We start from the raw sequence: 24040 nt of genomic DNA, 5'->3' as shown, positions 1-24040 counted from the left end.
AAATTTGGGGGTAATTTATTATGCAGACAGCAATAACCAATACACCTACATAGCCCCAATCCTATTAATCCCAGTAGGCACTTCTTTCAGCTGCTGCTGGGCTGTGCAGAGTAAAGCCAAGCTGTTAGAAGAGGTTGTCATAGCTTATCCTGCTATGGTAGGTGGCAAGTACCCGATCTCAGTTGCCTCAAGTTATTTATTTAGATAAAAAGTTTTACATCTTGTAGAAGTAGAATCTTATCTTTCAGTCTCTCCAGGGACTATTATTATTAGCCATTCTGATTTTAGCAGGAGTATTCTCATCTTGGCTGTGAAGAAACCAGGATCTGTTCCAAGATTACAGATCTTGGCACACAAGAGGTTTCTGTTTCTGGCTTCAGTGATCTTTGAGAAAGAAGTGTGCACTGGAGAAAGTTCTGTGGCCATCCTGGTTTTTATTCACTTTCTTTTCTTCTTAAAATTTTTTGATTTTTAATTTTTGTGGGTACATAGTAGACATATATATTTATGAGGTACATGAGGTGTTTTGGTACAAGCATGCAATGCCTGTAGCCATTCTTAACCATTGAATTGTCAGGACACAGAGACAAGCACATTCAGTTAGAGGAGTAACATGGTCTCCCACAGAGTAGAAGATAGAGATTCAGTCCTGCACTTGAAGAGAAGCATCACACAGAGTTTTGACATGATGTCCAGCATGCTGATGAATGTATGGTTTGAGAAGGTTTAGGATTTCCATGTTTAAATATAAGATCGAATGCAATTTGGTTTCCTCCTAAGGGATCTGTGTCTAGCGAGTTAATGTGAGCAAGGCTCACCTCTCTGGGCAGGTCCTAAACAGCGCTGGTGGTTAAAGATTTTTACCAGTTTTTGGTGACTATGTACTTGTTTGAAAGTGGTCAAGGATCCTGGATTCCAGCTAAGGTGAAGCCTAAAATCCATAAAATGAGGAAAGGTCCTTCAGGAATGTGGAGTCTGCCTGCAGAGTTGAGCTTTTCTGGCCCCGATGGCCAAACACAAAACCTCCCACTAGAATCTACTACTATTCAGCTTTCTCAAAAGATGGGTGAGTTCCTTATAAAAGGATTTGAACTTAAATTTGAACATGACATTGTGTTCTTTCTGATGTGGTGTTTCGTTAACCAGAATTTGGGGGCTACCAGATAGTCGTTATTGAATAGAGAGATAGAACAGCTTGTTCCCTTGATTGCCCAGCACAGGGCAGATGAAACAGAAATGAAATTGAGAGGAAAGCCTGTCCTGGAATGCAGTTTGAATTGAGTGATATATTTTCTTTATCCTCAGAAGATGTATTTGGGAAAGTGATACTGGGGAGAGAAACTCATATAATTTTTATAGCTCTGAGATCTCACCATTTCAGCTGAATTGTGCAGTCACTCAGAAGCAACAATATTGCAGCAGCTTCAAGAAGGGAGAGAACCAGGAAGGCTGATCATCAGTGAGTTGGTAAAACTGATATCTTTGTTGGAGATGTTAGCTGCAGATCTTTAAGGCTTCCGGAACCTGCTTAGTGATGCTAAATTATAAGTGAGCCTGAGTAGGCATTTGCCTCATCCTGAGGAATACTTTCCTAATTTAGATGTGTAAAGTCTTTCCATACTGGTGCAAATCCTTCATCAAGTTTCCTAAAATTATAAAGTATGCCCATGGATTCTCTGAGTGTCCAGAGTTCAGAAGGTATTCAGACACATTAATAGAGGAGAAGTACAGAGGAGTATACCTAACCCATTGCTTAGAGTCAGGGATTTATGCACTTTCTGCTTTCATCCATAAGGAATTGTAAGAGCTGGGACATCAGCAGAGACAGGGTGATGGTGGTATTGGTGGCCAGTGAGAACGGTGTCGAGATAGTTCATATGAGCTGAAAAGAGATACATTTTTGTGTGTTCTTTCAGGAAATCTTATTAAAAATTACAGGAGTATCTAGTTGCTTTCTAGAATGAAATCTGAAGAGAGATTAAATTAAGGAGCTTCTTCTGGTATTTTCTCTACCCACCTTTATTTTTTCCCAGAGTGTGAGCTAATTGGCGATCGTGAGCTAATCACAATCTATACAGTGATTTTAGAGTATGCTTGTATGAAAACAAGGGCTTTTTGAAGGAAGTGGCTTGTTTTATATATTGTTTCTGACAAAGTGGGGTCTGATTAGTTGTATAAGAGAACAGGAAGTAGGTTTTATTTTTCCTGTGGCTTTGCCCTCTGGGACACTCACTTGCAGAAAAAAAGTTTTAAGTGTGTGCTCTTTGATGCTTGGATGGTAAGATTACCGTGACCTCCTATTTCCTTGGGAAAAGCACTCAAAATCTTTGTTTCTTAATTTTTCTTCAATTTCCAGTTAATGAAAGGTGAGAGAGGGAGAATTAGAAGTATGAATAATGTCCACATTGATTTTACTATAATTGCCTGCTTATAAATCACATGAGTCCTCAGGTACAGGGAACCCTACGTAAAACACGCAATTATACTTTATCTCTTAGACTCATAGAGAAATGAGTCTTGGAAAATCTTTTGATTATTCTCTTTAGTTTCTCCCTTGAACTTATATTTTATAGCACAGCCAGCCTTGTCTCCTTTGTCACTTATAGAATTTGGAAATTTAGCTAAATTGTGGAAGTGGAGCTGACAGTGACCAGTGGGAAGTGGGAAAAGAATTAGGGAGGAAGGAGATGAGATTCAAAAGTTCATTTCTGTAGTGTTTCCAGTGGTCTGAAATAAACTTTCTGTCTACTATCTCATAATAATATATATGGAAACAGGTGATCAGTATTTCCTTAGAAGTATGTTAGTGTAGACTAGGAATGGGTGTTGTGGTAGAATAAATATGGCCATAATTTTTTTTGTGAATTCCAGAGGAAAGAACTGAGATGCATGGTGGAAGTTCTAAGGCTATTTTGTTTCAGTATAAGGAACCATCTAACCATAGAATAGTCTGCCCTGCCCAATAAATTATGAGAGAGAAGTTTCAGCAGGGTTGGAGTTGGGATGGTGAGTATCTGGTAGGAAAGTGTGAGAAGGGATTCCTATACTTGGAGAGAGGTTGGACTGGTTCTGTCCACATTACTTGTTTTGACTGTTGGAGATGAGTATAAAAGAATTTCTTATGTTAGAATAGCACCTCCTAGTTTGCAAAATGCTTTCACGTTATTATACTTTTTAATCACCATTATAGGTCTACATTCTGAGAAAGGACAGAGATCAAACATAATTAAGGCTATCATAACCTTAATTGATGTTTCCTATGTGATAGGTGCCAGAGGGACGGAGAAGTAAAATAGAGGTTTACTTGCCCTCAAAGTGTTTAAAAATTATTAGGAGATAGGACCTACACATAGGTAGGACTGCAAGATGGCTGTGTGATTTACCTAATGTGTGAGCTAGACCAGTGGTTCTCAAAGTGTGGTTCCTGGAGCAGCAGTATCGGCATTACTTGGGCTCTTGTTAGAAATTTGGTTCTTGGATCTCACTCTGTACCTACTGAATCAGAAACTCCTGGGATCAGGGACTTGAGTTAGTGTTTTTAAAAAGCCTTCAAGACCTGGTGTGGTGGTGTATGCCTGTAATCCCAGCACTTTGGAGGCCAGGTCGGGAGGATCACTTGAGCCCAGGAGTTCAAAACCAACCTAGGGAACATAATGAGATCTCATCTCTACTAAAAAAGGGAGGCGGGGGGGAGCCTTCCAGGTGATTATACTACATGCTCAAGTTTAAGACCAATGATATACTCTAGTTTAGCGCGGTACTCCTTAAGCTTCACTGTGCACAAGAATCACCTGGAACAGTGCTATTCAAAGTCTGGTCCAAGAACTGCAGACTCTCCTGATGATTTTAATGCCTCTAAAGTTTGAGAAACCCTGACCCGAAAGCTTGTTAAACACAGGTTCTGTTGTCCCATTCCCAAGTATTCTGATTCAGTTGATGGGATCTGAGAATTTCTAACTAACACTCAGGTGCTGCTGGTGCTGCTAGACTACTCTCTGAGTAGCCTCACGCTAAGCAATACGTCCCTCTGGGATTTAGCAGAGGCGTGGACAATGAGAGGTTCCAGTAAACTGGGACAGTGCGGGAAGCCTTCGTGCAGTGAAGGAGGTAGGACTTGGTCTGAGTCCTAAGGGAAAAGTCAGGCTTAGATAGCCGGAGTTATTTGGAGCAGGGAGGATAGGATGAGCACCTACATGTTTGACTGAAGTAGACCATTCATAGGAGGTAGAGCTCAGCTTGTCCTGCCCAGGTCTGGAGAGTGTCGCACACTGTCAGCTCTCATGCATCCTCCCCAGGGAGGCAGCTCAGAGCCAGGCAGCAAGCAAACAGCCCAGGATTGTGAGCACTCCTCAGTTATGCTGCGTATGCCCCCCCGTTCCCCAATGGAACTTTCAGGTGCATGCGACTCTCTGCTTGTCCCCTCCTATTCTCTTGGTTCCTTTGCTCATCAAGTTCAGCTGGCTTCAGCTTTGCAACTTGCTAGTTCCCTCAATTTGGCCTAAGTCTTCAGGCCTGGATTCTAGACATTCTTCTCAGACTCCATATTGCTTCCATTCTCCCTGGACAGCTGTGCGCCTTTGTCCTCTATTATTCTCCCTGCCCTGCTCATCCAGCCATCCGCTCAGTTACTACTCAGTGGGGGTGAAGGACCTCGTCTACGCGCTCAGTCCTCTTCCACATACTCTTGTCTTTGCTGTGTCCCTTATCTCCTGGTCAACCCTCTGTGGCTGCCCATGATAGCCACAGAAGTGGAAGACAGTGTGGGAAGAGCTGGTCAGGCTTGGTGGTCAGGATAAGCAGCCTTGGGTTAATCAAGGTCGCTACAGGCTTATAACCAATGATCCAATCACAGTGAACTCAAGTCTGTGTAAGAGAGCTAATGTCCATCAGGACCCCTTAACATTCTTGTTATTCATGGTTTAGTACTTCCACTCAGTTTTTGGTCATCCTTGGGTGTCCCAATGATTCCTTCATCTACAATATGGCCTTTCTCACAGAGAGGAGCTGCCTAAACCACCAGGAGAGATCATATGAAATTCTACAGATACCCAGGGCCAACTGTCATTCACCAGCCGCACAGTAGAACCAGCCACTCCCCTTGCCACTCCCCCTGGGGGCTCTCCTTCTCCAGATCCACATGGCCCCTCCCTCTGGCTGCATAGTCACTGTCCTCGTATTTCATTCGTGTTCTCTGCTCTCTGATTGCCACTTGAAGACCAAGCCATGAGGTCTGTTGGGTCACTCTGGGCACCTGAAGTCACTTTGCTACTATCAGCATGTAGACTCACCCTCATCATCAGGAGGGCTCTGCACCCTTGGGGAGGTGTTCTGGGTGCTTAGCAGCTGGCCTCAGGTGGAGCATACTTCAAAAGGTCTGATGTACCCTCGTCCCTTCACACCCATGGCTTTGATGTTTTCAATCTTCATTTTCCTTCACCAGTGGTTCACAGTTCACATTCCGAGCTTGGAGGCTGGCGGGGGAGTTACAGGTGCCCACATATCCCTCAGCTGCTTCTGTCCATCCTGTGGAAGTCACCGGATGGTTCACCTCCCAAAAATGAAGCTCACAGTGTCTCGTCACCCAAGTCTCCTCCCTCAGTGCCCTTCACAAGTGTCCTGAGTGTTCTGCTTTTGTCAAAACCCCCTGGTTGTGAGATCCGGGGCTACTTTGCGAACCCCAAGAGTGCTGCAGTCTGAAGCCTTTAACTTGGCCTCTTTGTCTCTAAGCAGAGTCAAATCTAATTCGATTTCCTTAAAAAAAATTTCTTTTGCCAAGCTCCCAAAGGCCAAAGCTAGAACAATTTGAGCAACAAAATAATGAGAGTATTGGATTATAGCCTATAGAATAAAATAGATATCCATTAGTGCATACTTACATAAATAAATAATTGAATACATTAGGAAATGGGAAAGGACAGTAGAATTCTAATCAATACAAAGAATGAGAGAAATCGAAACTCACAATGAAGCAAACACCACAGTAATATTTGCTTCAGATAACATTCACCAATGGACACTAAAATTAGCAGGCCAAAGTTTGAGGAGAAACAGGATATTTATAAAGTCTCAAAGTGTCTCTGTCAAGATTATTAGTTACAAAGGAATAAATCCTAACTTTATAGTGAAAAATCTAGCAGATGGCATCTTTACCACATGGTTAAGATTAATATCATAGTCATAAGATATAGGACATTACATGCTCCCTGATATGATGCCCTGCGAAGGTGTATTAGTCAGGATTCTTCAGAGAAACCGATCCATTAGGATTTATTATACGAAGTTGGCTCACACAATGATGGAAGCTGACAAGTGCCAAGATCTGCAGGATGAACTGGCAAGCTGGAGACCTCGGAGGGACCAGTGTCCCAGTTTGAAGGCAGTTAGGCAGAAGGAAATCTGTCTTCCTTACTCAGGTGAGGGGTCAGGCTTTTTGTTCTATTCAGGCCTTCAACTGATTGGATGAGGCCCACCCACCTTAGGGAGGACAGTCTGCTTTACTCAGTCCACTAATTCACATGCTAATCTCATCCAGAAATACCCCCACAGGCACACTGTGCTATTTTTACAACATTTCTGTAAATCTAAAATTATTTTAAAACAAAAATTTAAAAAGGCTTTCTGCCATCAGGTACTGAGGACTTTTGAATGATGGGATATTTTTGTATTCTTGACGTTTGTAACTGTCCTGTGTGTGTGTACACATATATAATTTTATATCTGCCACTCAGCAAAAAAAAAAAAAAAAAAAAACAGATAGTAAATTCCACCTGTATTTTTGCAGGCACCTTTGAAAACACCTGATTTCTGTTCTCTTTTCCCTGTTGCGTTCTGTATTCCTTCCTGATGAAAGCATCCTTTTGTAAACTTCCACAGCTCAACCCTCCTGCTGTTTCATGCAGTCTTTATCTCTGAGATGAAGATCATTGTGGCACATTGTGGAGACCGAGAGCTTCGGCCAGAAGTCGGGAGATGTGGTAGCATTCTCAGCCTTGTTCTTTACTCACTAATTCAGTGTTCTTCTATTTTAACATTTTGAAGCCAGATGGTGAATTTTGGCCAAACATTATATGCACTATTTGATGTGTGAGTTCAAATGATTTTTTTAAATGATTTTTTCTTTTTATCAAAGTCCTGTGTGTTCTATTTTTAGGTTTTCCAAATTTTTATTCATATTTGTGTTTTACATTTTGCCTTTAAAGTCTTTGGATTATACAACAGACTTCAAAATTGATGGACTTTACTCTGGTGTTTCCCTTAGAGTCCTTTTGAGTAATTCAAGGACAGCAACATTTTCTTTCTTCCTTTTTTTTTTTTTTTGATCACAAAGTCATTGTTGCTCTTAAAACACACACACACACACACACACACACACACAACAAAAATCCTGTTTTCTTCTCTCTGAGGCTGTGTGTAGCCCTTCTCACAATGGTCCTGAAGCCCTCTCATGGCTTCCAGTATGTGGGTAGTCCTGTGTTTGGACTTTGAATGGGTTGAGCCTGGTACAATCCCATAGGGAGGACTGTTGGGCCACCTGGCCGACATGCCCTCCTGCCCTAGCAGGATGGCAGGAGAGCTTCCGTACAGTTTCCCTCTGCCTCCCTGCATTCACTTAATGCCAGCAGGGGTGCCGCGGAGGCATGGCGTCAGCGGGATGCAACCCCAGTAGTAACACCTTAGGAATTACTTCTTATGGTATCTGATTTTTCGTTATTATTTCTGTCCAGGTAGTACTTTCTCTGGATTTCCCCCCAGTATTTGGCTAATGGTATAAGACTCAAATGATGGAGAATTTGGTTGACAATGGGAAATAACTAAGGGCTCTAACGTGAATGACTTGATTGTCCTCACCAGGAAAGGCAATTTGGTTAGGTTCAGCATATTGCCCTACTATAGGGTAATCCTTGGTCCTTATGGCATATATAGGAGAAATGATTTTTAAAAATCACTTCCTGCTTCATTTGTAACAGTTGTTAACTTGTGTTCCCACCTCCAACCATTTCCTCTTCCTGTCTTTCCTGTGCATTGTCATCAGATACTCAGTTTCCTCAGCTTGTCACTCAAGAGTGGTGAAAGGGGTAGATATTCCTAGAGTACAGCCTGTAGAACCAGGCCAGGCATGTAGTAAATGTGGTATAAGGGTTTGCTAAATAAAAGCAAGAATTGACCCTTACTTTCAAAGAGCTAACAATTTTGCTGGAAAGATAAAATGCACACACACACACACAAACACACATAGACACACACAGACACGCAGACACACACATGCGCGCACACACACACACACACACACTGTGTATAGAGCATTGTGGGAAAAATGTCACTCAAGAAGCCTGAGAGAGAAGAGGTAGGATATATCTGCTGTGTGCTCTGCTCAAGTCACCTCAGTTATTCTTCTCATTTTATAGTTGAGAAGGTTAATAGGCATTAAATGCCTTAAAATCCTATAAGGCTATATGTGCAAAAGGGAGATGTAAATACAGGACTGTATGAACTGAAAGCTCCTGTTGCCACCAGAAAGCTTTGAAAGCAGGCTGGAGCTGGACCTTGAAGGATGGATAGAATTGATTCGAGAGAAGTGGTGAGCACATACAAGTTGTGGGGGCAGAGAAAGGGTGGGCACAGCAAGAGCAAAGGTGTAGCAGTTGGAGGCATAAAGTGTGCTGGGGAATGGGCGTGGCCTCTGGGTTTGCTAGGATAAGGGAGGAATGAAGGATAAAGCTGGAACCTGCATTGGAGGCAATGTATAATGCACTTTAAGTTCTAAGTTGAGTTTGGACTTCATTTCATAACTCATTTCAAAAGCCATGGAAGGTGTTTGAAGGGTGTGACATGATTAAAAGAGTGTCTTAGGGCCGGCTGCAGTGGCTCACGCCTGTAATCCCAGCACTTTGGGAGGCTGAGGTGGGCAGATCACTTGAGGTCAGGAATTCAAGATCAGCCTGGCCAACATGGTGAAACTCTGTCTCTACTAAAAATACAAAAATTAGCCGGGCGTGGTGGCAGCTGCCTGTGATCTCAGCTACTTGGGAGACTGAGGCAGGAGACTCACTTGAACCTGGGAGGCGGAGCTTGCAGTGAGCCAAGATCATGCCACTGCACTCCAACCTGGGCAACAGAGCGAGACTCTGTCTCAAAAAAAAAAAAAAAGGTCTTAGGAAGTTGATAGTGTCAGGTGGGATGTGGAAAGGACTGGAGAAAGGGAGGGGCTGTCATGAATGCTAATGTACACTATGTCATTTCATCCTCACAATAGCCCAAAGAAATAGACACTCTTAGTTTCATCCCCATTTCCAGATGGGAAAACTGAGGCTGTAGAGGTTATGTGATGACCAGATTCCCACATTGAGTAACAGTGATGCCAGGATGTGAACTAGGCAGATCCATCTCCCCCAGTGCTCCATCCATATGCAGCAGTGTCTAACAGTAGCCTGGGAGATGACTTGGGTCAGTTTTAATAGGTTGAGTGTGATAGTCCGGTGACAAGGCCTGGATGAAGTCAGTAGTGTGAAACGGAGAGATGGGAGCAGTAGTGTGAAACATCCTTTCATGAGAGCCTGATGCCAGGGCTGAGCCTGTGACCTCATAGCTTCTCTTAATGTTTTCCATGGAAGCTGATCCTCAGAGGTGAGAACCTTGCCAGGACCATGTAGTGTCATAGGAAATCTCACCTCCAAACCTCTTAAGGAGCTTAGGCTTCTTGTTTTTCCTGGGGAAATGTATTTAAATTAATAATATAAGTGCTGATGTTGGCTGTGCTTGCTTTGGGTTACTTTTGAGACGATTTAAGCAAACTTCCAGGTGTTCTTAAGCATCACAGACTTTACTTAACTAGAGTTTGAGATGGGTTCCCCAGAGGTCTAGTGGTGATCAGTTCTCCCTTTTTTCCATGAATGCCCTCCCTCATCTGCTTATTTTGATATGTTCCTTGTGTTTCTATCCTATGGGTTGATGTATCACATGATTGCTTAATTCATTTTACCTTTGTTCTATTTTTTTTTTTAAGCAAATGGGTGTGCATGCATTTCGACTCTGCAAAGTTTTTTGGTATTCAGTATAAGAATGTGTAATAGAGTGTGCTGCATGCCATTGTGATGATGTGAGGTAGTGCGGGCCAGCCCAGTGACTTCTCTGCTTTATTTACTGCAGGTGATAAGAAGTACATCATGGGGCCCAAGCTTTCCACTCTTGATGCCACTGTCTTTGGACACTTGGCACAGGCAATGTGGACCTTACCAGGGACAAGACCTGAACGGCTGATCAAAGGCAAGCCCTACACACCTCTTCAGGTTTTGGGGCTTACTGGGGCTGGGTGGGCAGTGGGGTAGCACAGTGGAGAATTCTAGACCAATGCTTTGGTCTTGGGTGTGCTTTATGGAGACACCAGGCTGTGGTGTACAGGGCTAGGGTTGGTTCTCTGTACTCAGGATACTTTGGGGTGGAAGAGAGTCTGGGCTTCTCACCTGTTGTCTTGCCCAGACTATGTTCTTAGTAGTGCTGACACAAATCCTGCCGTGTTTTTATGCTAGCACTTTTCTTCCGTCTGCTTACATAGTGGGACTTAAGATTTGTTCCTGAAATAGGGCTTGAATTCCACCTAGTGCCCTTGGTTTGCTGGTCTTCCTTAATTTCCTTTGGGCAATGGGGGCTCCCCACTTTCTGGTATATCCAGTGCTACAGCAACCACGGTGGGGTGATGCTGATGAACTCACTGGCTGTTTCAGATCTTCTGAGTCTAAACTGTTCTTAGATGTTGCACATGTAACTATAAGTACATAGGATTCTGTGCCATTTGCATTGAAGCCACTCTCTCCTCCTGTTCTAACAGAGTGGCTGTAGATCATACACTAAGAGTAGCAGAGCGGCCGGACGCAGTGGCTCATGCCTGTAGTCCCAGCACTTTGGGAGGCCAAAGCGGGCAGATCACAAGGTCAGGAGTTCGAGACCAGCCTGGCCAACATGACAAAACCCCATCTCTACTAAAAATACAAAAATTTAGCTGGTCATGGTGGCATGCACCGGTAATCCCGGCTACTCGGGAGGCTGAGGCAGGAGAATCGCTTGAACACAGGAGGCAGAGGTTACAGTGAGCCAAGATCATGACACTGCACTCCAGCCTGGGTGACAGAGTAAGACTCTGTCTTACATTAAAAAATAAAACTAGTAGAGCTAAAAAGTTCAAGACTGTGGGAAAATGAAAATGTCAACAAATACTTTGTAAGTCTAGTGCTTTTCAAAGTATTATTATTATTATTATTATTATTTTTGAGACAGAGTCATGCTGTGTCACCCAGGCTGGAGTGCAGTGGTGCAATCTTGGCTCACTGCAACCTCCGCCTCCCGAGTTCAAGAGATCCTCCTGCCTCAGCCTCCTGAGTAGCTGCGATTATAGGCATGCACCACCATGCCCAGCTAATTTTTGTATTTTTAATAGAGATGAGGTTTTGCCATGTCAGTCAGGCTGGTCTTGAATGCCTGACCTCAAGTGATCTGCCCACCTTGGCTTCCCAAAGAGCTAGGATTACAGGCATGAGCCACCACGCCTGGTCGCCCAAAGTATTATTAATTTTGACCAAAGAAATACAATCTTAGTACTTTTTTTGTGTGATGTGTACCTTGGATGTGAGGCCTATCAGAATTACAAGAGACATGACAGGGGAAGCTAAGGAGCAAGGATAGGTAGAACCCGTGCTAGAAGATGAACATATGTGTGGGTGGGTGTGGGGTTGTAGCCAAAAGTAAAATTCATGGTGGAAATAGCATACAAAAAGACAGTTCACCTTGGATTGATGTGCAAGGGACCAGATCTTGGTGTGTGTGTGTGTGTGTGTGTGGTGGGGTAGGGTGGTGGGATATACAGATGGTTCCTGACTTACCATTGTTTGACTTATGATTGTTCAACTTTAAGGTTGTGAAAAACAATACTTGTTCGGTAGAAACCATACTTTGAATTTTGATCTCTTCCTGGGCTGTCCATATGTGTGGTGAAATACTGTCTTCTGATGCCGAGTGGTGGCATTGAGCCACACTTCCCAATCAGCCATATAATCATGAGGGTAAACAACTGATACTGTACAGTGTGCTGTGTTGCCAGATGATTTTGCCTTACTGTAGGTTAATGTAAATGTTCTGAGCACGTTTAAGGCAAGCTAAACTAATGTATGATGTTTGGTAGGTTAGGAGTGTTAAATGCATTTTGGACTTTATATATATATGTGTATATATACACACACACCCACATATATACATATGTATATATACATATACATATATATTTTTTAATGGGGTCTTGCTCTGTTGCCTAGGCTAGAGTGAAGTGGCATGATTATAGCTTACTGTAATCTCAAACTCCTGGGTTCAAGTAATCCTCCTGTCTCAGCCTACTGAGTAGTTGGGACTTCATGAGTGAGACACCATGTCCAGCTAATTAAGAAAACTTTTTTTAAAAATAAATGAGGTCTTCCTGTGTTGCCCAGGCTGGTCTTGACATCCTGGCCTCAAGTGATCCTACTATCTCAGCCTCCCAAGTAGCTGAGATTACAGGTATGAACCACCGTGCCCAGCTGACTTATGTTATTTTTAGCTTTCAATGGGTTTATAGGGATGTATCCCCATGTAAGTCGAGGAGCATCTGTATGTGGCAGCCAGGGCTTCTGGGAGAGGCTTCCCCTGCATAGTTGCGTGGGAACTGTTTGAGGCAGTACCTAAGCAAGTACCTGGGGGCCAGGGATGTGGGGATCAAAGTTCAATAATTAGGTTTGGGGAAGAGGATTGACAAGAGTTAATCAAAATGCTTATGTCCAACTGAGCAGGCTGGGTATGTAGATGAGAGACCAGTAGAATAGCACATAGAATGCTCTTAATAAATGTTGGATGGATAGCTGGATGGGTGAATGGATAGATGGATAAATAGATGGACAGATGGATGGGTGAATGGATGGATGGATAGATGGATGGATGGAACCAAGCAAGGCAGAATCATACAAGAAACTGAGGCAGGCAAGCAGTCATGTGTGGGTGTCATGTAGATGGGTGGGGAGGTGGAGCCTGCAGCTCTGTGTGTGTGTGTTTTTGTGTGTGTGTGTGTTTTTTTTGTGTGTGTGTGTTTTTGTGTGTGTGTGTGTTTGTGTGTGTGTGTTTTTTTGTGTGTGTGTGTTTTGTGTGTGTGTGTGTGTCGATTCATGTGTGTGTGTGTTTTTGTGTGTGTGTGTTTTTGTGTGTGTGTGTGTTTTTGTGTGTGTGTGTTTGTGTGTGTGGTGTGTGTTTGTGTGTGTGTGTGTTTGTGTGTGTGTGTTTTTGTGTGTGTGTGTTTGTGTGTGTGTGTGTTTTTGTGTGTGTGTGTGTGTTTGTGTGTGTGTGTGTGTTTTTGTGTTTGTGTGTGTTTTTGTGTGTGTGTGTGTGTGTGTGTCGATTCATGTGCATGCCCAGGAGGTTAGACCAGGCTGATGCCAGCAGCACTCACTCTGCAGATCCTCTTATTGATGGGGACAGAGCCCCAGATACATTATCAGACTTCATTGGAATGGGTTAGGTATTGATCTAAGGTCTTCTGGAAGTTCAGCTGAGTGGGACTAGGGATAGTATGGACTGCCATTTAATTTCCTAAATGGTCATTATGAGGATATTCCTTGTTTTGCAATACACTGGAACTTCTCTAAACTAAATATGTTATCCCATTGGTGAGGTTTGTGGCATTTAAAATATCAGTTTCCCTTTAATTTAATCATATTTTTCCGTAGTGGTCTAAAAGATGTTGATTCCTTTTAGTTCATTTAGGGCTGTGTTTTATATCCATTCTCTGTTCCTATTATTTCCTACTCTGTTCCTTCCATTCTCCTACCATACCACCCTTACACACCCACATGTACACACCCGCCCACATCTACTCACATGCTCTATACACACCCCCCCACACACTCACTTGTACAGTTATACCTACACTTCTACCCGAACACATCCCTACATACACACGTGTGCACATACACATACAAATGTGCACACACACACTGTTGTGGTCATCTGTTACTTCATCTGAAGTATTTAGAGACCCCATTATCAGTAGAACTCACAGACTATAGAATTTTTTCTTTCAGAAATGATGCATTTTTTTGTTATGATTTGGCCCTTTTCTCTGTTACTTCCTGAAAGGACTTGAGGCATTTAGTGTTCTTTTGAAAGAAATGATCAGCCTTTTGGAGGATTGATTTTGGGCCTCGTGCACATCTGGGGAGTCTGACACCATTGTCTGCAGGGGGCTTTTGGCACATAGTTGCATGTACTTTGATTCTTAAAGTAGCTTCCAACTTTCCCTAGGTACTGGTGTAGCATGAATTATTAAAGTCCACAGGGATCTCTAAATCCCATTTTAGGCATTAGTTCCATACCCTTTCTAAATCTTTGGAGGGGAGCTGATAACGTGCAGCCAAACTACTACTGCCGTAATTTGCTCTCAACCTCTTTCCCTGCCTTTGCTGTCTCTGGTAGAGACTTTCTCAAGAGGTAACATGAGAAGGATTAAGTAGAAACAACAAGTAGCCTGGGGATTTTAGAACTGGGTGAAACCTAGGCATGTGAATGGCTCGGATTCAGGCAGTTTTTTGCTTTAGCTTTGGAACGACAGAAGCACCACTGGCCTTGCCTCATTGTGAGTGTGTTTGGATGAATATTAGTTTTTTGGTCCAATGTATTATTTACAAAGCCACACAAGCTACTTCTGGAACCATGTAGAATAGTATGAAAGTTTCCTTCATTTAGATGATCAGGAGGACAGGCTTTGAATATACATATGTATGCATTTATCTATCTAGATAGACATATAAATATGAGTAATAATTTGCTTACTGAAGAAAATTTAGAAAAGATAGAAAAGTTTTAAAAGAATAAAAAATAACTTGTGACACCATCTTTCACAGAGAATGATTGCTGATATTGTGGTATGTATCTAATCTTTTATCAAATAGAAGTATGTATATATATATTTTAAGCTGGGACCATAATGTTGATACAATTATAACCTAAAGTTTTAAAATTAACTATATTTTGGCCATTTCCCTTGTCATGAAATATTCTTCAAAATGGTATTTTTAATAGTTGCAGAATATCCTATCCTATGGCTACATGGTAATTTATGTGATTAATCTATTTCTGGACTTGTGGGTTGTTTTAAATAACTTTTACTAATATTCTATGGTGAATATTGTTATAAATATATACTCTTGCTCATCTCTGGTTATTTCCTTAGGCTAAATTTCTTGTTCGGTAATTACTCTCTCAAAGGGTATAAGCTCTTTCTTGGTCTACATGGCTAAATTGCTTTCTAGAAAGATTATACCAATTTATACTCTCATGAGCAAAGTCTGAAAGTACTTCCAATTTTTGTTCCTTGATTGGGGTTGAATATAATTTATTTTGAAATTTTTGCCATTTTATACTAAAATAATCTCAGCTTTATTATTAGTAACATTCTTAATGTGGAGTCAGATTTGATATTTTAATCAGGGTTCTTATTAGAGAATTGCATGTGGATTGGGGCGCTCCTTAGAACCAATGTGGAAAGCTTAAGAAAGCTGAGAAAAGTGAAATTGAAGCCGTAATGGGTCAAAAACTCTGCAGCGTGTCTGCCTGTCCTCCAGAGTCCTATCAAAACCACAGACCTTAATGCGATTTTCTGAATTAGGAGGAGCCCAGCCTTTTGTGCTCTAGGAAAAACCTCATTCATCAACTTTCACCAGCAATTATTTATTGTACTTGAATGTCTTTTTTACTTAATACTTGATAGATTAAAAAGTGGAAAAAATGCTGCATCTCCTTGACCAGCATGTAAATATCTCCTCACTCCTGCACCCTTACTATCCTCCATCTGGAGGGAAGTGTTCAGGAAGAGGTTTCTGTGAGGAGATTTGGGTTTCAGGAAAGGGCTGGATCAAATTACCTTGGCCTGTTTTTGTATTTGGAGATCTGTGAATTAATATTTTTTAGCTTCAAGGAGACAAGGGAAGGGGGGTGTTTTCATTACAGTATTCAAGTATTTTAGGAATTTTTCTGAAGAGGATATATGCTCAGTGTCCTCTATGCCTGCATGACAGATGCTAAAAGGAGCAACCAAGGGTGTAGTCAGTGCCTAGCGTGGATCTGGAACAGGGAAGTGGAAGTGCTGAGTAAATACCTGTAGTGCAAATGAGTGTGTTTGGATGTTGGCCTGGGTTTTCCAAGTTATTTGCTGGTTTGTGACCGAGGGCTGGCAGGCGCTGCTGTGAGACATTGGCAGGCTTCTCTCTCACCCGCATTCCTGCCTTGCATGATTGGCAGCTGGGAGAACCTTAGTTCTGGATTCTGGATTTGGTTGACAATGTTTGCAGCATCAAATTGTACAGAATGTTTTGATTATTAGAGAAATTAGAGGAATACAGGAATATAAAATGTGTCACTTTATTCAAAGAGCAGGGAGGGTGTTTCCATTTGAGAAACTTTAAGAGAAAGTCTTTATTCTACCTGGGATTATCTTCTGGGTAGAGGGGCATTCGGCTTTCTGATAAATATCCTCTCAAGTTGTCTGAGAATATCACTTTGTTTCTTACCAATTGATTTTATTGGATTTTTAAATATGAAAAGTAATACATGATGGTTACAGTAAGTTGAATTACAAAGGTATAGTTTAAAAAATTTATGGCCTTCTCCTCATCCATGTCCAATATTATTTCCACAGAATAACCAATATTAAGGATTTAATGTAAATCCTTTTGTGCCTTTTTTCAGGTACATATTTGCATATGCATATATGTGTTTCAGTTTGTTTATTTTCACTGTTTTTAAACTAAATGGAATTATATATACACATCTATAACTTGTTTTTTTCACTTAACAGAATATCACATCATTTTAACAGCTTCACAGTAGTCTATAGCATAGATGCACCTTAATTTATTTAATCAAAACCTATTGATGGAGATTCAGGCTGTTTTCATCTTTTACTTTTCTTCTTTTTTTTGCTTAAAAAAGCTTCATTTGATATCCATGTACATATATCTTTACATACCACTGCTTTCATTATAGTTGAATAGAGTACTAAAAGTGAAATCCTGGGCCAAGAGATATGCACATTTAAATTTTTGATAGATAACATCAGATTACTTTCCAAAACAGGTTATAGCAATGTATGCCTCTGCCAGCCATGTAGTACAATGCCTGACCCTCCACATTCTCATCAGCACTGGATGTTATCAGACTTTTTTTTACCAGTCCAGTGGATGAAACTGTTACCGATTGTTGAGTACATTTTGAAGAAATGCAGTTTTTCTATTATTTTGCAAAGTTTATGTCTTCTGTATAAGCTTTTTTTTTTGAGATAGAGTCTCACTCTATCTCCCAGGCTGGAGTGCAGTGGCAAGATCTTGGCTCACTGCAGTCTCCGCCTCCCTGGTTCAAGTGATTCTCCTGCCTCAGCCTCCTGAGTAGCTGGGACTACAGGCACCTGTCACCACGACTGGCTAATTTTTGTATTTTTCAGTAGAGATGGGGTTTCGCCATGTTGGTCAGTTTGGTCTCGAACTCCTGGCCTCAGGTGATCCGCCTACTTTGGCCTGCCGGAGTGAGGAGATTACAGGCATGAGCCACTGCGCCTGGCCTGTATAGGCATTTATATTAACACAGGCTTATCTCTGTCACACATACACACACAGACCACTCCACACAACCTATTTCTGCTCCCAGCTTTTTCTGTTCTTTTGTCCAGTAACATGTTAAGTGGCTCAGCTGATGGAGAATCTAGCCACAGAAAGGGATAGGCAAAGCCAGAAAAAGATACAACCGAACTATAGATGTCCACTCTCTGTTTCACTCTTTATCAGGGGCAGGAATTGAGGAGTGTGTGGGCTCCCAGCTCTTGGCTCATCAAAGCAAACCCTTTCTCAACTACATGTGGGAATGATCACTTCTTTTATGGTAACTCATTGCCATTAAGGGGTGGCAATAATTACAGAAAAATATTCCATGACAGGTAGTGCAATACTATTAATTCCCAGGCCATGCTGTCAGCTCATCAGTAGAGAGCTGAGTGGAGGTGAAGGGCATGAGGACTAAGGAGGTTAATATGAATTCAAAAGGTGAGTGAAGCACTTCACATGCCTGGCACACAAGTAGGACTATATAACTCTTTGCTATTATGATTATTAATTGTTATTATTGCATACTGAAGTGGTATTGATGTCACATGGTCACAGAGCAGGCAACTCTTCCGGAGAGAGGTGAAGAAACAAGCCTGTAGAAAGAAAAGCCATGAATGAAGTGGTATTCATAGTGGATCTTGTGAATAGATTCTGATTTTCTGTAGGAAAAGCTAGTAAGGAATGGATTTGATTGAGTCAAACAGGGCTGGCCCCAGGTCCTACTGTGAAGTGACTGTATTTCATCTTTGATGTCTCTTTACCTCCCCAATTAGATATTTTATTTTCTCTTGCTGCTGCCTTCACATCTTTATTCAATTCTTGGTTCCCTGGCATTGGCAGCAATACCTGGTGAGGCGTTTCATGACTGCCCCATGAGGGAGAAAGTAAGTGAAGGTTTTCCAGGCTACATCTCCTCAAAAGGAGCAATGGTGTTGACTTCTGAGTTTCTGGCTCCTGAGCATGTGCACAAATACCTTTTAGAAGAGAATAGATTTTTACATAGTGGGGGTTGAGCTGTTATGATTTGAGAAGACTGGAAATGGTGACCTGGAACCAGTACGTGTCCATGGGATCCATTAAGCAGGGGGATTTGTTTTGTTATGTTTTGCAGGGGGTGTATGCAAAACAGCAATCAAGTTTTGAAAAATTTTAACAACATGGGAAAATGTTTACAATAATGTTACAGGAGATAATATGTAATAATAATGGCAACAGGTAAATAGAAAAAATACTGAAATAACTTACACCAAGATTTTTTTTTTTTTTTTTTTTGAGACGAAGTCTCGCTCTGTCGCCCAGGCTGAAGTGCAGTGGCCGGATCTCAGCTCACTGCAAGCTCCGCCTCCCGGGTTCACGCCATTCTCCTGCCTCAGCCTCCTGAGTAGCTGGGACTACAGGCGCCCGCCACCTCGCCTGGCTAGTTTTTTGTATTTTTTAGTAGATACGGGGTTTCACCGTTTTAGCCAGGATGGTCTTGATCTCCTGACCTCGGGATCCTCCCGCCTCGGCCTCCCAAAGTGCTGGGATTACAGGCTTGAGCCACCGCGCCCGGCCACACCAAAATGTTAATTGTGATTATCTTGGATCGATGAAATCATGGGTACTTTTTGTTTTCTTGTTTATGTATTTGTACAGTTTCTGTATACAGACTAATTCTAATTTTCCAAAATGAGAATATGTTATTTTCCTTAACAGAAAAGTTAAATAGAGTAGTGACAAACTGTCATTAACAGAACCATTAATATGGAAACAACCTAAACAGCCTGTGATGGGGATTCATAAAGATCAGCTGAAGCTACAGTACAGCCATATAACAATGTGCAGTTACCACTGTGGTCAGAGTGTGAAATTCAAAGATTTTTATTGTACATTGTTAAGTGGAAAAAAGTAGGATAAGAAAAAGAATAGATAGTAAATCCTATATAGCACATGTAAATATATGTAAATGTATATGTAAGTATGTACATTTCTGGAAGAACATAAATGAAAATGTTATGGGGAATGGGATTATTGGTAATGCTTTTATTTTTTGCTTATCTGTTTTTTCTAATTTTCTGCACTAAAACATGGATTATTTACACTATAAATGAATGTATAACTTAAATCCAAAGATACTCTTAGAGTAATAATGTCCTATATGCGACAGTAGCAAATCATATATTTATAAGCAATGTTGCCATCTGCTGGATCAAAGGGAGAAACTCACCCTCTTTCTTTGTTTTTCATTTGGAATTAGGAAATGAAGGCCAGGTAGAGTGTCACGTTTCAGACAAATGCCTAGACAGTAATAGTGACTTAACACAAGAGTTCCTTTGATTCACGTAAAAAATAAGTAGTCTAGTGACTGAGTGGGACCCGGATCCTGAGTACCGCTGTTCAATTTCATGTAAAAATTTAAAAATATCTTATACTAAGTGTGTTTGCAGGCACACTTATCCATAAAGACAATTCTGAGTTATCCATTTTATGGATTTTTTTGGGGGAAAAGTGTATGTCCTAACATAATTTTTTTCAGCTACTTGGCATGGTACTCACCCCATAGCAACATTGCAAAACTTTGTCAAGTAAACGATTACTTCTGGCTGACTTAATGCAACCAACAGTTGATGTATTTTCATGATATATAAATTAATTTATATATGAACCAATCAAAGCATTAGTTCTCTTGATATGTAAACAGAAAATAATAAAATGCTTCCTAAAGCCAAGTGATGGTAGTTTATCTGCCGTTTTGGATAAACTACTCCACCACTGAGATCATCATCAGACTCACTTCTTCATTTCATTCTGCTCACTCACTGAATTTAACTTTTCTCACTCACCATTTTTTATTATGTGCATAAAAACCTAAATATTTTCACAGTATCTCTATGGAAAAATACTGTTAATGTTTACCTTCCCCATTATTCCAGTTTCCCAGAAAGCCTAGTGGCTGGATGTCATAGTTTGGGCCACTGTTGCAAAATGCCATAAACTTGGTTTCTGGTAAACAACAGGAATGCATTTCTCACAGTTGTGGAGTCTGGGAAAGTCTGGGAAATGCAGGATCATGACTCTGGCCCATTCAGGATCTGGCGAGGGCCTGCCTGAGTGAGGGCCCGCTTCCTGCTTCCTGGACATAGTGCTGTCTTGCTGTGTCCTCACATGGTAAAAGGGGGAAGGAAGCTCTCTCAGGCCTCTGCTATGAGGGCACTAGTCCCACAAATGAGGGCTTGGCCCTCATGAACTAACCACCTCTTACAGGCCCCACCTCCTAAGACCATCACATTGGAGTTAGGATTTCAACATTGGAGTTTTGGGGGAACACAGACCATAGACGTGGTAGACTGCTGCCTTTGAGAACTAATCCTTGCTTTCCTTACCACACTGCAGGTGAGCTGATCAACCTTGCCATGTACTGTGAGAGGATAAGGAGGAAATTTTGGCCAGAGTGGCACCACGATGATGACAATACCATCTATGAGTCTGAGGAGAGCAGCGAAGGCAGCAAAACCCATACCCCGCTGCTGGATTTTAGCTTTTACTCAAGGACAGAGACCTTTGAAGATGAGGGAGCAGAAAACAGTTTTTCAAGAACCCCAGACACGGATTTTACCGGACACTCACTCTTTGATTCGGATGTGGACATGGATGACTATACAGACCACGAACAATGCAAGTGACGTCCAGCCTCGCTGACCCTCTTCCTTGGTACCTGCCACTCCCTGGGTCGGTCCATTTTCCCAGGTAGCAATGCATCCGAGCTGGGAGGAGATCTTCGTGCTTGGCACAGTTTTCACATGCTAACTGGACTATAGCAGCCTTATTTCTTTTTGTACAAACAAAACACAGAACCATTCAGATGACTCCATTGAAAACAAACAGGCAAAAAATAATAATGTCAGCATGGTTCCTGAAATCTATTTTTGTTTTCATTAGAAAACTATTAATAATATTGTGTGGTAGAGCAGTTGTAAGAGCGGGTTGTCAGCTGATAGTGTTTATGATGATCCTCTTCAACCTTGAGGTCTTAGTTGTGAGATGGATTCTTGAACCTCCTTCATCCACCAGGATTTGAAGTAATGAGAGATATCATCAGAGAAAATGTGGGAGATAAATGTTTTATGGTGGCTGCTTGTACTTTATGTGTGTATATTGTATGTTGAGACATAAGTCAAATAAAATCCACAGATATTCAACGAACACCTACTATGTGCAAAGCACTGTGCTAGGTGCTAATCAGTATACGTTTTATTCTAAGCCCTGCCAGTGACTAGCTGTGTGATTTTGAGCAAATCTCTTATTAACTATTGTGTGCCTCATTTTTCCCACCTGTAAAGTGGGGATGACAATACTCTCCACCTACCTACCTCACAGGGGTGTTGTGGGGATTCATGTGGTAACATTCGTACGGCGCTTTAAGCCTCTTGGAAGTGGTGCAACATAAACACAGCATTTTATTCTTTATTGCACTTCATGCATGTGAAGATTTGAGGGCAAAGGAATTCCACATCCAGGCAACCACCACTACAGTCACTTGCAAAAGCTGAGCAGATGAAATACACACAAAGGTACACTTAGGACTTTGTCATCATACCTTTCTGTGATCTTAGCTGAATCAAAATCTTTTGTTGAAAGAACATTGGAAATGTTTTTACAGATTATCGACAGCTACACACAGTCTTCAATTCTACCATGTATTTGCAGAAAAGTGGTTCTTTCATTGCCTGAACTCACCCTGGCATGTTCTGTGTTGACTCCAGAGTGTTACGTTGCCTATGTTTGGTTTATTTGAGGAGAATAAATCTCAGGAATATGGCAGGTTTCATAGAGTTGAAGGGAAAATATTTCATTGATTTTTGTAAGCAGAAGCCTGCCAACTTGTAACATCTTTTTGAAAACAAAACTTGCAAAGATGTATTGAAAAGATCAAGTAGCAAGAGGATACTTGTATCAAAGCACTCTGTGCAGTGTTAGATTATATGCAGTTTTATTAATGCAACTTTTCTGGTGTTTTAGGCCACTGCCCAGTGAGAGGAGAACAATGCTGAGAACAAGTCTTAATGTTTTTGCTGTCTCCTCCCCGTTCTCTCTCTCTTTCCCTAAAGTATTCTGTGAACTGTTGGCTTACCCATATTTGTGAAGACTCCCTATTTCTAAAGATGAAGTTTTTTTTTTTTAGGACATTTTCCAGAGACACATGGGGCAGAGATCCTGGGTGATGGCTGTTGAATTTGGGCTAGGAGAGCCAAGTTTTACAACTGCAAACAAAACTGCTTTGCTTCTGACCAACATAAGGATTGCTCATTATGGGGTTAAAGAGGCACTTCTTAAAATACAGAAACTTCTGAGAAATCCATGCACTCTACTTAAAAAAAAAAAAAAAAAAAAAACAAAACACCTCTTTGTGAATATAGCATTTGCAAAACAATCTTAAAAGACTGCTGTAGATTCACAAAGAGGTAAAGAGAGGAGAGTTTTTAAGGCTGCTTACCACTTAAGCAAAAGTGTAGGGCATATGTGACTGGGAATACGTGCTGAGATACCCTAAGTTAGAAATTCTTATTCCACGGGAAACTTAGTTGTTAATATCTTATTAAAACCAGTCTTATTTAAAGGGACTGTTTGATGCCTAATAAGAATGTGGTGGAGAAGATATGAATGGATAAGCCTGTTTGAGGCTCCAGCGTCATTTGGGAGGACTGTTTGCCTCCCCTCTCTCTAGCAAGTGTGTTTTAAGGCCAACTGGTGGCATTTCTATGTGACTAGGGAGACTCCTGGACTGAAAATATGAATATAATGAACAGGTGGACTGCAGACCTGTCTCCACAAAGCATGGGTTGTTCTTTTCCCACCACATTTTAGCCGAAAAGAAATGTATTGGAATTTTTTTCTATAAACAATTTATTCTTACTGTATAGTACCAAGTGTGATGTATGTTCTCTCAAAGGATGATTAAGTTATGAGAATGTAGATTCATATATGTTTTTAATTTTGTATTACTTGGAATACAAGTATGTGGAGAACCAACTTTGAAAATGAAGTTGTAGAATAAGTCATTCCATCCAGGTGCCTCTTACAGGGGCATGAATGGACTTTGCTACCTGGAGTCTTGGGCACTTGCCTGACAGCGTATGACTGGGCATCAACATTTTTTAGGTGTCAATTTGATTTAGAGCCCTAGAATATGTTCCTGCTTTATGTTTCCCAAGGTGGGTTATGCCAACAGAATAACCAAGACAAAGTCACCATGGTGTGAGTCTTTATCCGGAAGGATTTAATTTTATGTGCTTCATTCTTAAGCCACCCAGATTTGAAATGTTCTCCCATTTCATGAACAGGTGCTAATTATAAGAAAAAACAATAAGAAGTTAAGGGACATTTTGGTCATCTGGCTTCTT

General features: G+C 41.3%; 1 protein-coding gene across 4 annotated transcripts in view; it reads left to right on the top strand.

Moving 5' to 3' along the window:
* Positions 1 to 23669, top strand: part of FAXC (failed axon connections homolog, metaxin like GST domain containing) — a 70500-nt gene extending 46831 nt beyond the window's left edge. For 2 of the 4 annotated variants that reach the window (XM_033234671.1, XM_033234674.1), the window contains exons 5-6: positions 10147 to 10263; positions 21033 to 23669. In XM_033234671.1, coding sequence (XP_033090562.1) covers positions 10147 to 10263; positions 21033 to 21322 — 407 coding nt within the window. In that variant the 3' untranslated portion in view covers positions 21323 to 23669. The remainder of the gene's footprint in view (positions 1 to 10146; positions 10264 to 21032) is intronic. The other 2 variants (XM_033234673.1, XM_033234672.1) reach the window with 2 other exon arrangements.
* The last annotated feature ends 371 nt before the right edge of the window (positions 23670 to 24040 follow it).

Source organism: Trachypithecus francoisi, unplaced genomic scaffold (assembly GCF_009764315.1).
Source record: "Trachypithecus francoisi isolate TF-2019V2 unplaced genomic scaffold, Tfra_2.0 Lachesis_group15, whole genome shotgun sequence".
Classification (NCBI taxonomy): Eukaryota; Metazoa; Chordata; class Mammalia; order Primates; family Cercopithecidae; genus Trachypithecus; species Trachypithecus francoisi.
The sequence above is the reverse complement of the archived record's forward strand: the minus strand, read 5'-3'. Positions and strand labels throughout refer to the sequence as shown.